At 41.6% G+C, this 12,785-nt stretch overlaps 1 protein-coding gene and 1 long non-coding RNA gene across 2 annotated transcripts in view; one reads left to right on the top strand and one right to left on the bottom strand.

The window, feature by feature from the left end:
* The window catches only part of PDE3B (phosphodiesterase 3B), an 82,859-nt gene extending 74,300 nt beyond the window's left edge, over positions 1-8,559 (bottom strand). Inside the window, exon 1 of the mRNA XM_069016832.1 lies at positions 7,306-8,559. Within this exon, the coding sequence (XP_068872933.1) occupies positions 7,306-8,301 (996 nt within the window). The 5' untranslated portion in view covers positions 8,302-8,559. The remainder of the gene's footprint in view (positions 1-7,305) is intronic.
* Positions 7,789-10,010, top strand: LOC138111301 (uncharacterized). Its single transcript, XR_011151313.1, has 2 exons — positions 7,789-7,879; positions 9,065-10,010. It is a non-coding gene; the product is annotated as an uncharacterized lncRNA (long non-coding RNA).
* Positions 10,011-12,785: the final 2,775 nt, after the last annotated feature.

The raw sequence follows: 12,785 nt of genomic DNA, 5'->3' as shown, positions 1-12,785 counted from the left end.
ATATTTCCCACTTACCATCATCAGCATGGATATAGCTAAACCAACATACCTGTAACGCTAATTCACACCAAAAACCTGGGATGTTCCTCATAAAAGAGGGAAGATCTCTCAAAACCAAAGCCAAAGCACTCAAATACAGTCTCATATGGTACATTTTCTATGATATCTTGAATAACTTTAAAATAGCAAATTATTTAGGGAAAATGCCATTTTCATATTCCATAAAACAAACTTTTATTTATCAGATGAACAACAAACTAAACATTTGCTGCAAACATGCCTTTAACTTAGTGAAGGTATTTGGGTTTTCATAAAGGGACATTAGGGTTGGCAATTCAATACTGGGTAACAAAACTTGTCAACATTATCATTTCATCAGTCACTGAATTGAAAATATGCCAGGTTTTTTCACTGCCTCCTGTACAAAGTGAAGTGAACACTGGTGGTCACAAATGTTCTGCATAACAGCACTGCTTTTCATAAATATTGAACTATCAAACAAATAGAGGGATATAAAAAAGCTACTTGGGTATCTGTGCCCTGGTCTGTCCCTCTCCCAATAAATTTGCACTTGTTTCAAAGGAACATGCTACATACAAAAGCTCTGTGTGAAAAACTAAGGACAGCCCAGCACATCAAAACTTACTCCTGGTTGCCAGCTGCCTGTATTTATATGAATGATGCCCTTCCTCACAGCTGTATGATCCATTTTCAAACATAAAACTGCTCTGGAAGCTGACATTTTGTTTCAGCAGTCATGCCTTGTTATGGCCCTTCTAGCTCCTAGAACAGTTTGTTTTGCCACACTCATCAATAAGGCCATTCACTTAACTGGTCTTCCTTAAGCACAGAGTTCCCTGACCTATTTCTCTCACACTTCCCTTCCCCACATATCATCATCTGCCAGTTTACTTGTTACCCTGTGAACTCTCATTTATTAACATCCATGGCTCCTGTCTGTTTTGAAGGCTCTAGTACAATTTTACTGCCACTGGATCCTTAAATTTATTGATCCTTTTCATGCTTCAGTAACAATCACTCAGACATTGCACAGTCTGCCCTGACCAATCCAAGCCCTAGCTTTAACCTTAAATTTTCGTTTCTGCTATTGAGTTGCAGGAAAGTCCCTTTTTTTTTTTCTCACCATTAAAATTTATTCTGTTGTGTCGTTGCATCTTGTTAAGCATTGTTTTAAGCGGCTGGAAAAGAAATGTTGAAATTCAACATTTCTTTTCACTCTCTTTTATTCTCATCTTCAACTATTCTTTCAGCTTGCTCTCCACATAGTTTTATCCTGGAAAAATCAGTGAGATTCCAGCAAAGTATTCTACGTCTGTAGCCTCCTGTGGTCTGCCCGCTCTTGTCACTTGGCAGACAAAAGTTTCTCATCTGTTTTCCTCCAGAATTTTTTACACCAACAACAGAATGGACTACATCCCCTGATTTCTCTGCCTGTAATCCCCAATCTTTTCACAAAAGTACAGTACTTACTCTTTCCCATCTTCAGCAACTGGTATCATCTAATAGTTGTATTTGGCTTTGTTCAGTGATTTATTCTGAGGGTGGTAAGGCTGCATGAAGTTTTCATTTTAAAGTATCAGAAAAGCAAAACAGGAATAAAAAAGCTTTTTCAGAAATATAACTTTCCAATCAAATGTCACATAGGGCCCAGGCTGTAACAGGCTCCTCACCCCACCTGCATGCATCATTCTGGCATTCACTCGTGACGTGAGACACTGTCATGGGGATTCTGAGAGTTCAGCTCACACTGCAGACTTGCCCTATGTCAAGGCATATTCCACAGGGTTTCTTCACTTCCCATTCATGGTTTTTTTCATAAAATTTGCTGCGATTTCATCTTCTAAGGCCAATATACTACAACCAGTGCCGTTGCTCAAGTTCAACTATAAGAAGAGTACTATCAGATATATACATGCACAGACATACATTGTGTCAAAAGATGAGACCTTTTCTCAGGAAAATATACCCAATTTCTTGCAATTCTCTTTCCTTTCATATTTAACCTCCCAGAACACACTGTTCACAAACCCCAGCATGGAGGCTGCTCCCTCTTTTTCATGCTAGAGACTCTCCTGGGCACCTTTTGTTTCTCATTGCAAGTTTCTTTCATAAATTTAAAACATCTTCCTGGTCCAAACTGAATATTAGTACTTCATGCTATTTATTCTGCTATCTTTCTTCAACACAGTCAATTATGCAGTTGTTGGAACCATCTCTCACAGTTTCTTTCTTTTCTTTCCTACTGGTGCTCTGTGACATGCTGCCCTCACCTTCCAACAAATTTCTCCAACATTTCCACAGCAGAGGTCTTTGCTCTCCTTCCTTTCTCCATTTATATTTTCTTGCCAGGAAAACACACCTGAAGCAACAGTTAACTACTACGGACAACTCAGAGACTTGCCTGCTTTTACTTATGCAGAATATAAACTGCCACCAAGTCTTGGGTATCTAAAAGCCAGCTTAAGGTAAACTTAGCTAACAGAGTTCTTAAGTGCACTCAGTCTCCCTAATACCCTTCTTTGTCATTCTTGGTCATGGTCCTAGGAGTAACTTTGCCAGAGGACACCATCAAACTCTGACCCCTCTATGGGCAAACCATGCTTCAATCATCCTTTCCTTGTGGCATAATACTACAAGAGAGAAAGAGTGAGAGAAAGAGCAAGAGAGTGAAAGAGAGAGACCAAGAGCCTTCTCATTTCAAATTTCAACTAGCTCAAAATATTTTGTCAGAGAGAACCAGGCAGAAACAAGAGAATCCTACTCATCCAAAATATGGTTGCAGAAACAGTTTTCTAAATCTGTTGCTTTCACCACGTAATCCTTCCCTTTGCACATTCCTCACATTCAGCTGCATCCCATTGGAATTGATTCCATTCACAGCTCAACACACACTGCACTGCTACCTTGATTTTTTTTCCCCATAGGACAAACCCCAGAGACAGGAAGATTCTGTGAACAACAGAAACACATCTTGCCATGCAGGTACAGCTGTGGTAACAGTCACTGGAATCGTGAGGGGGAAACTTCAAATAGCAAAGAGCTGGTTTGTCAAATACACAGCAAGGAGAATAATATTTTGTTACTGGCTGCACTCAAGAGGTAAACGTTCACATGTTTCTGGGCTGCAAACAGTGTCTGAGCATACCAATTTTAAGACACTCTAAAATACACATTAACAGACAGCTTCTGCACTAGGAAGTTTATACCCTGAAAACTTAAGGACAAAGTGTAATTTGTTTCATAAATAGGTAACAGACACAGATGTCAATTTCATGAGCAAATAAGGAACTGCATTAATTTCAAGTTACACAAATATTTTAGACTCTTGAAATCAAGTCCTGATCTTCCTAAGGTAATACATCAAAGGTACGAGATATCTTGGAACAGAAACTGGGGAGAGGTGGTGGTCAATCCAACCCTAACCACAAGACAATTCTTCCTGTAATAAACAGAGTGCAACATGAAAGCAGTCTTTGTCCGTGAAATAACCCAGCTTTCCTACATGTTTGAACTTAGTCAGATAACCAAAAAAAGTCTGTTTGCAGACTTTTTTGGACATGTATCATGTGTATTTAATTAGGAAGGCCTATTCTTTACTCAAGGAAAAATATGAATATTCTTTCTGGGCTCTGAGAAGCTCCTATTTATGATTTCCTACACAGAGCTGTTTGCTCTCATATACATGTCCACTATTAAGTTAAAGAATAAACAAGTCTTACTACCGTATGTTTCAGGACATAGTGTTTACAAGATCTGCAATACTGATAAACACCTTTTAGATTCCCTGATTTGGCTTTCAGACAAAACAGAAATTATAAAATTAAGTGCTAAATGTGCAACAGTCAATAAAAATAAACCCTTTGATATTAGTAGCAATAGGTAGAGCTAACAGATTAGCAACTAATTAATACATGCAGTCAAAATATGACCTACACAAAATTTGAAAAACCAGTCAATACTGCAGTCTTACTGCAACTCCTCTCTAGGTCCAAGATGAATATTGAAGTAAGAACACAAACAGCTTGTTTACTGCTAAAATCATATCAATTTCTGTTGGCAGAAGTGTTAATATAGTAGAGTTCAGAAAAGGCATTACCTTTGCAAAATTTTTACCTGTAATTTTAGTCATACTGTTTCCCTCTATGTGTATTTATATATTTTGATATTGGCATTTAAGTATACTTACATAAAAACATAAAGATATCATCTGTTCAAATTTCTTTCCTCCTACCTCAAACTATGTTGCTAAACATGTACTGCAGAGGAGACACACACAGCATGAATTTAGATATTTTGATGGCTAACGTAAATATAAGTACTCATATAAAAAGTAAGAATAATCTAATTCTATCACCTTTCCAGCCTCGTAATTGCTGCACCTGTTGAAGTACAGAAAGCAATATCTAAATATTTGTCATGAGGATTGCTCAAATTTGCAAGCTGCTACAGGATCATGCTTAGAGGGCCTCTTTCCACATGTACCCCAGAAAGCAATGATAGTTCCATCCAATTTCTGTGTGCATGTGCTGCTGGTTGCACATTCCCCTGTGTGTTAGTATTCCATCCTGTTCCCCACCCCCCCATCCATCCACACAGACCCCTTGGAATTGTTGGCTGAAAAAAAAACCCAAACAATCAAATAAATGTAATTATTTTCTTAAGTACTTACCTAAGTACACAGAGTACACATAAAACTTCAAATCAACACGTTACTGAAAATTTAAGTTCAACACTAACATTCTCTATTTTCATCAAAGAATTACTAAAAACTACATAAAAGGAGATTTTTTTACAATGAGAACAATCAGCCACTGGAATAATCTCCCCAGAGAAGTGGTGGATTCCCCAACACTGAATAAGTTTAAGGTTTAGATGGACAGTGTGCTGGGCCAACTTGTCTAGACAGTGGTTTTGCCAAGAAAGGTAGGACCAGATGATCCTTGGGATACCCTTCTGACCTGTTATTCTATATTTGACATAAATTTATTCAACATATAAGAGATCTGTGGTAGTCACACAACATACATCTAATAGAATCACAATAATATCTCTCATTCATCAAAGTATTTTTGTCATGGTGGACTAGCAGCACCTTCCTTGTATTGATATTCCTAACACTGTTCATTAAACTCCTTGAAATATTAATATTGGAAAAAAACACTGTACTGCTTCATAAAGATTTGCAAAATGTGTAATCATCCCTTAAAGAAAAGTCACATAATAGATGCTCTCTGAAAAGCATAAAGCACATACATTCCTTCAGTTTCAAGGAAGCAATATAAAAACGTTGTACTGTTTATTCAAATAAAGTCACACATTACGGGCTTACTTTTCCCTAGCCCTGCCCAAACAATTGATGTTTTATCAGCTCTGCAATGTCTGATCTCTCTCCAAGTCAGACAGGAGATCAGAGGATTTAACCTGTGTTATCCTTGTAAAACTGCATATAAAATACATCAGAGAACATGTATCTGTGAATCTCACTTAAACTGTGCTTTGCAAAGCACAAATATTTATTGTAAAGCATAATAGATTATCAGGAAAATTAAGAACTTCATATCTCTTTGTTGTTCACATCTAGTGATAACAAAGATATCAAATTCTGGAAATCTACCAAAAAGTTACATTTTATTATGAACACGTATGATTTAAGCACTGCCAATAAATTCTACGTATTTAGTTATAGTTGACATTTATGATGTTACTTGAAGAATAATGAATGCCCTAACCTGAAATATGCACGTGCCTTTAAGAAGTGAGCTGAACGTCAAAGAAAGCTTTTAGTAACTTGCATATGAACAAATATCTTCTATCATTAGGAAGGTTAATGAAATCACATTTTCTGAGGTTTCTGTGCTACAGACAAATGTGACAGAAAAAAAGAATATTTACTATCCAGAAGGGAACAGAGAAAGTAAATTATTATATGATAGTCCCTATATATCTTAACTACTAGTACAATATTTTAATGTTTCTTTCATTGTATGCATTAGATAATCAGCAACTTACTGAATGAGTTATTTCTGAAGACTGTCACAGCACGCTTGCATTTTAACATTTTATGCAGAAACAATTACTGTATTAATCACTGTAAACAATTACTGTATTAATTCTCTTGTGCAAACTGAGGGAAGGAAAATGCTCAAAAACTACTCCACCGCTTCAGATTCACCTCGTACCTCCTCAGACCTAATTCACAGTCAGTCACAAGACCTGCATTATAGAATAAATGTCAAAGAAAAAAATAGAAAATTTCATTTGGCACCGATGAGTTTCAGCCACGACAGTAACAGACGGGGGATTCTGAAGCAACAATCACTCCGCAGAAACTGCTCACTTGCAGGTTTATTAAATGCACTCCCCTCACTCTCCCTCCTACCACGGGCTGATAATCCACTTGCAGCAGTCTCGGGCCAGTTCCAACACAACTCGATGTTCCTACAGTTGACGTGCAAGCGCCCAAATAAAAACAAACTCCCCCACACGCACGGGGGTTTACGCTACAAAAAACAAGACTCATTGAAAAGTTTTCCGGGAGGTAGAAACCAACAGAGTTCCATTCAAGAAAACTGAGCGTTTCGGGCATCCCTCCAGCCCCTACTGAACAGCTCTCTCTTCAGTAAAAAGAAGTTTCTTAAAACCCATCCACCCAAAACTAACGTTAACTTAGGTGGAGCGAGGAGCAGGGGGTGAGAGAGAGGGAGAGAGAGGAACAAACGACAGTAAACTGCAGGGCAGAAGGACAGCTGCCACTCAAACAACGCCAACATTCGATAAATAATATCCCTCAAAACCTGGTATTTCTTAAGCACTTGGCAATGGTTTCGTCGATAGAAAGCGGGAAGAACCAGAAGTGCCGAGCAGCTTAGAAAGCTGTGGTTTCTTTCTCTCGGAAAGGCTGCCAGACGCGGAGGAGGTGGGGGGCTTCGCGAAAGAAACAAAATAACAAGGTAACTGATAGCTGAAGCTGTCTGGTTTGAGGTTTCGCTCTAATCAATAAGAACTGCTGTTTAATAATTGAGACTGCATAAAAAGTGAGCGAGCCTTCTGTTCTACAGCAAATACATTATTATGATTTAGCACCCATCAGAAATAAAGGGTTATATCGATTCTGCAGAACCGAGCTGAGAAACCCGCTAAGGGACTAACATTCTCCTCCATTCCTCTAGCAGGAGTTTGTTAGTGAGCAGACATCCAGCACAGACAGACACAGCAGTCAGGAAAAGCTATGGAGCGGCGCTCATTCCTCCAAAAGTTTCTCCTTCAAGTTTCGGAGAAACCTACCTGCTCTCTGGAAATGCAAGGCAACGAGGGTCTCCTAAACATTTTGCAGCTGCCGTAGTAGCTGGCCGAAGTTTCCCCTAAGGACACGCAGCTAGATCTCCTCCTGGGTCTGATCACAGGCACTTTTTCCTCCACGCTGGGGAGCCGTGGGTGGCGGTGATGCTGGTGGTGCGCTCCTCGGCTCTGCGCCGAGAAGATGCCGTGCTCCCCGCCACAGAGTGCCAGAAGGCAGCCTGCCACCCCGACCGTGCCGGCCAGCAGCGGGCTGAGCGCTGGGGGCAGCGCCTGGAGGCTGCTGAGTGACACCAGCCACACCAGGCTGCAGAACGCCAAGACGAGGAGGCTCCGGCGCAACTTCAGGGAGCTCTGCAGCAGGGTCAGCGCTGCCACCGAGACCATCACCGTCAGGAGCCTTCCTAGGAACATCTGCGGCTCCTCTTCGTGCCCCTCCGCGGGCAGCAGCCATTGCAGCGCCACGAAGTCCCCCGAGTAGCAGCACAGGGGCAGCGCCAGCAGCCACCAGCGGGTCGTGCCGCCGCCGTGCTCCCCGCGCCGGCCGCCGGCCAGGTAGCAGGTGAGGAAGAAGAAGGCACAGGCGATGCTGAAGAGGGGGCTGAGGCAGCGGGACAGGCACAGCAAGGCGTGCAGTGGCCGCGGGCTCCGCCAGCTGCTCCCGTCCTGCTGGCCCCGGGCGCTGCCCCGGCCGGGAAAGGCCAGGAGGGAGAGGACAGCGGCGGCCAGGACGCCCAGGGCGAGCCGAGCCCGGGAGGAGGAGGCGGTAGGAAAGAGCAGCAAGGAGAGGAAGCTCTTCGGGGGATCCTGCCGCAGCGGGGTCGCGCAGCTCTTCACGTATCCGTTCCGCAGGCTCTCCGCGCTGCCGGGCAGCGCCGCGGGGGCGGCCGCCCCGCCGCCGTCCGGCTGCGGGCAGTGCTGCGGGGCTCTGCCGGCCCCGGGGGGGGAGGCGGCCGCCGCCGCAGCTTCTCGCTCTTCCCTCATGGTGGTCGGGGACGCGGGAGGGGGAGGACGGCGGAGAGGCGCGGGTCGCGCTAGCTGTGTCCCGGCCGCGCCTCCCGCATCCCCTCAGGACAAGGGCGCCGGGCTGAGCCGCCGCTCGTCCCCCGCGGGCAGCGGCGTCCGCGGCATGGTGGGTGAGGACGGGAAAAAGAGAGAAAAGGTAAAAGTCTGGCTCGCCCGCTCGCGTTCCTCAAACGGCTCCGCCGGCGGGCACTCGCTGCCGCCTCCCAGCGCCCAGCGGCGGCAGCGGCCGCGGCGGAGCCGGCGGGGGTGGGAGTGAGGCGGGGAACAGCCCCCGCCGCCCGCCCCCTTCTCTCCCCTCCCTGCCTCCCGCCTTCCCGCCCGCCTTCCCTCCCTCCCCCGGGCCCTGGGAACCGCACTTCCCGCGATCTTTTTTAAAATATAAATCTGTGTGTCTGTATCTGCCCAGCCGCCCCCCGGCGCAGCGTGCGGGGATCGGGCCGGCCCCCGGCAGGCGCCGCAGCCGCGGCAAGGGATGCGTGGGGAAGCGATGGAGGGACAGGAACGCTGAGCTGGCGCGACTTTGTGCTTTATCTTGTCAATTAGCTTCGAGATGCCGCGGAAAAGTTGCTCGTACGGGCTGTAAAGCACACGCAGAGTATCGAAGTGTTTTCCCTCTGAGGAGCATCACTTTTTCCGTTTTTGGTTTTGTTTTTTTTTTAGCACCCGAGAAGTAAGTATGGATTAGAGAAATTTTCTACCTTTTTTTTTTTTTTTTTTTCAGCCCTCGTCAAGTCACAGACTAGACCGCATTGCACGACCAGGTTTATTTGCACAACTAATCCCTTTGGAATGGATCAAAATAATAATTTTGGAACGGACCGTTGGAGTGTTTAGACTGCTCTAAGGGAAAATAGGCAGCTAATGGCATATTGAGTAATGCCTTTGCTCATTCATTCTGTTTGTTTGCTTCTGGAAAAGTAACTGCTAAGCACTTCTGAAATTTATTATAATTGTGCATGTTTACCCTGTTACTTAGAACAAAGGTTCTTTGAGCCATGTTTCCACATAATATTGTACTGCTTTACTTACACTGGTTCAGAAATAAGTTCGGGTACGTCCGTGGTTGCACTTTTTGCTTTTTTATTGAAACAAGGAACTCTTGAAATTATTTGGTGCCATAGCTTGTGATTCCCTCCCTTTGAGCAGCCCCCGAGTAGCAGCTGGTTTGGGGAAGCTGTGGGGTGGCAGGAAGTGCTGCTGCAAGACACGGGCCTGAAAGTTGGCCATGAACAGAAACCATCAAGCATGATTCCTGACAGAAAAAGCAGTATGCAAATAGAATAACTCCTGTACACAGGAGGGAAATAAGTAATGATTTATTTTTTAAAAGGCAGATCAATCTGGTGGATTTTAATACCATGGTATAGCTTCCTCTGTTAGAAATACCCCTACACTCTTTTCCCAAAAAAAAAGAAAAAAATTCTGTCCTGACTTGGTACACTTAACAAAGAGTCTGTGCCAACACATTGGTTCTAAAAAGTTTTTTGGAAAGGGAAAATGTTAAGTTCCTTTGGGATTATATTCTTACATTTACTTGTATTCATATGTTAGTGATATCAACTGGACCACAATCAAGTGTACTTGTAAATGCTTTCAAGGCTGAGCTATACCTTGCTATTATACCTATTCTTTATTATTCAGCTATAAATAAATGCATTCCAGAAATAGTTAGCTGGTGTAGTCGTCATTAAAACACGTTTGAGTATATTCATCTGTAGCAGTGGAGACTAGAAAGTGCCCAAGGAAGACTACGGAGATAGGACGTCATATGATCCCTAAATACCATGAATGCAGCCATCTGTGGCTTCAGCACTTTCTGAATCAGAAGTGGTGTCTTATTCTTGACACTTCTTAGTAGGTTTTTAATCCACAAATTTGCTCAGTCTTTTTTTTTTTTTTTTTTTTTTAGTCCACATAGGGTTTATAGCATCTGCAGAGTAGTACAAGAAAAAGTCCTTACTCAATGCAACTGGACTATGCACTTTGTGAAATATGGTTGTTTTTTAAAAGTTTCCTATCTGTCTTAATGGATATTCTTCTCATTTTGATAGAAACAATGAACAGTTGGTCTCTCCTCTCTTCAACCCGCGATTTTATGTCTTTCCTCAGTCTTGTATTTATTTTCTAAGCTGGAGAGTTTGGGCATATTTTTTTCAGATTCTTTTCATGTTACTGGGTTTTTTTTTCTTTTTTTGAGCACGACTATATGCTTTTGGAGCAGAGGAGACCAGGAGTTACACCCAGTATTCAAGACACAAGCACAGTCCAAATAATGGTTTCTTTCCTTCTCTCATTTGTTTTGCTTTGCTAGGGAAGTGAGACAGCAGATAAACTAAGCATTGTTGAAAGTTGTTCTGTTGAACACTGTTTTCACAGCGTTAAGTATATAGATCCCAGGTTCTACATTCTGATTGTTAACATCTACATCCACTCGATAGTTTTATAGGTAAGATTAGGATTTTTTTCTGTGTTTACATTACAGTTATCTACAGTAAATTTCACCTGCCTGTGAACTCAGGATGTGAGGCTGTAAGCACATTCCCTCAGTCAGTTCTATCTTTACTACCCTCATAACTTTGTACTAACAGTGTACTTTACCACCTTCCTATCTTTTTTCAGATAATTTATCATTAATTAATTAGCTTTAATTTCAGTGATATGTGTGCTGAAGAAATGTATACATTCCAAAATGCAACGGGAGTATAGTTGGTCTTTAGTAATGTCTCTGTTGCCTAACAACACTCTTCCTACCACATTACAGGAGGACCCTGTCTTGAGGAGTTTCCAATCTAATAATGAAGAATTTCAGTATAAAGAAGACTTGGTTGAGTACTTTAGTGTCTCTTGTAAATTACAAGAGCATTAACTAAATTGCTCCTTGCAACAGAATATTTTTAGAATAAAGAAATAACTTTTCACTAGCTATTTCTTAAACAAATACAGAAAAACATACTGTTACATTAAAATTGGAGCGAGTAAATTTATTTCTGGTGAATTTAATTTTTTTTTTCATGCTCCAGTTTCACTACCAAAATAAGGTGGGTAGCTTAGTGATTAGAGTCAGATTGGCTGTCTCTATGTAATAATAATAAATACTAATATAATTAAATATTAATTTTAAATAGTGATAAATAAGATTTTCCAGGTTAAGTCAGTTTCATCAGTGACCTCCCTGTCTTTATGCTGAGGCAGCTTTCTTGTTCCTGCCTTTTTTATTTTCTCCACTGTGCTCCTGAGAGGAGGGAATGAGCCAATGTCTGGGTGGAAGTTTGGCTGCCAGCAAGGGCCAGGCCACCACAATAACAATGTATACTCAACCTGGGAGATCTGATCAAGAATCTACTGTTAGTTCTTAGTTTTTCATTGCAAAGACTGACCCTGCTGCCAATCACTGTGTTTTAATAGAGAATTTTCATTTGTTTTGTCAAACTCAAAACCAGACCTAATTTTGAAGTGGAATTCTTCGTGGATGAGACTATGAAGAACATGGTGTTTATATCCAGAGCATACTGACAGTAAAGTAGAACAACTCGTAACTGATTTGGCAATAAAGACATTTTTTCTTTACTAAATCTATACTAGCAAAATTCATAACCTCGTGATATCTATCTCTACAGTGGAAAATATTTATTAACTTTATTGACAATTTAATATATTTTGTCAAGTTTTGTTGGTTAGTTTCTATTGATCCTGAGACACATGGGGGTTCCTTTTGCTTCCTAAGTGATTAAACTTGAAAACACTTGAAATCAGATTTTGAGAAGATGGGTGTATATGACTTTGTAATTCACTTCTGAAAAACATAACGATGATGAATATTTCAGATAGAAATTATATTTAACATAAGAATATGAACCAAATGCAGTCATAAAACAGTTAATTTAAATTCTCTTAATTCAGAGGATAACTATTTTTATAGCTTTGTTTTGAGGGGTTTTTTTTCTGACTAAGGGAATGGCAAGTATTTATTTATCCAGCTACCTCCACATTTTCCACCATCGTTATTCCCAGTGATCCTTACAGTGATAAGTGGTCAATGACCCTCTCATAGGACAAACTACAGGAGTCTTACAGACTTGCCTGTTATTCTTCACAGTGGTAGGACAACTACAACAGCACAGTGACATTTTGCTAAAAGCTCACATTTTTCCCAGTAGGTTATTATACACCCAGAATAAAATGTTTCTTAAAAACCAACCACGTGTTTTCTCCACCTAATAAGTCACTTTTGTTTGGTTTTTTTCTTAATTTGGTGAAAGATGAAAAATAAAAAGGAAACTCAGAGGCAATGCCAAAACTACCAACTGGTAGTGCTTCGGTGTGAATGTCCCCATTTACACACTCAAACTTGCTCCTAGAGACCTTAAAACTAGGTGTAAGATGTAGTTTAGCCAGTGGTCTCAACTACTGAATATCTTCTTCCATTTGTTTTCTGTGCTGGT

The sequence above is a fragment of the Aphelocoma coerulescens genome, chromosome 5 (assembly GCF_041296385.1).
Source record: "Aphelocoma coerulescens isolate FSJ_1873_10779 chromosome 5, UR_Acoe_1.0, whole genome shotgun sequence".
NCBI lineage: Eukaryota > Metazoa > Chordata > Aves > Passeriformes > Corvidae > Aphelocoma > Aphelocoma coerulescens.
Note: the sequence above shows the minus strand (reverse complement) of the source record. Positions and strands in the feature narration are given on the sequence as shown.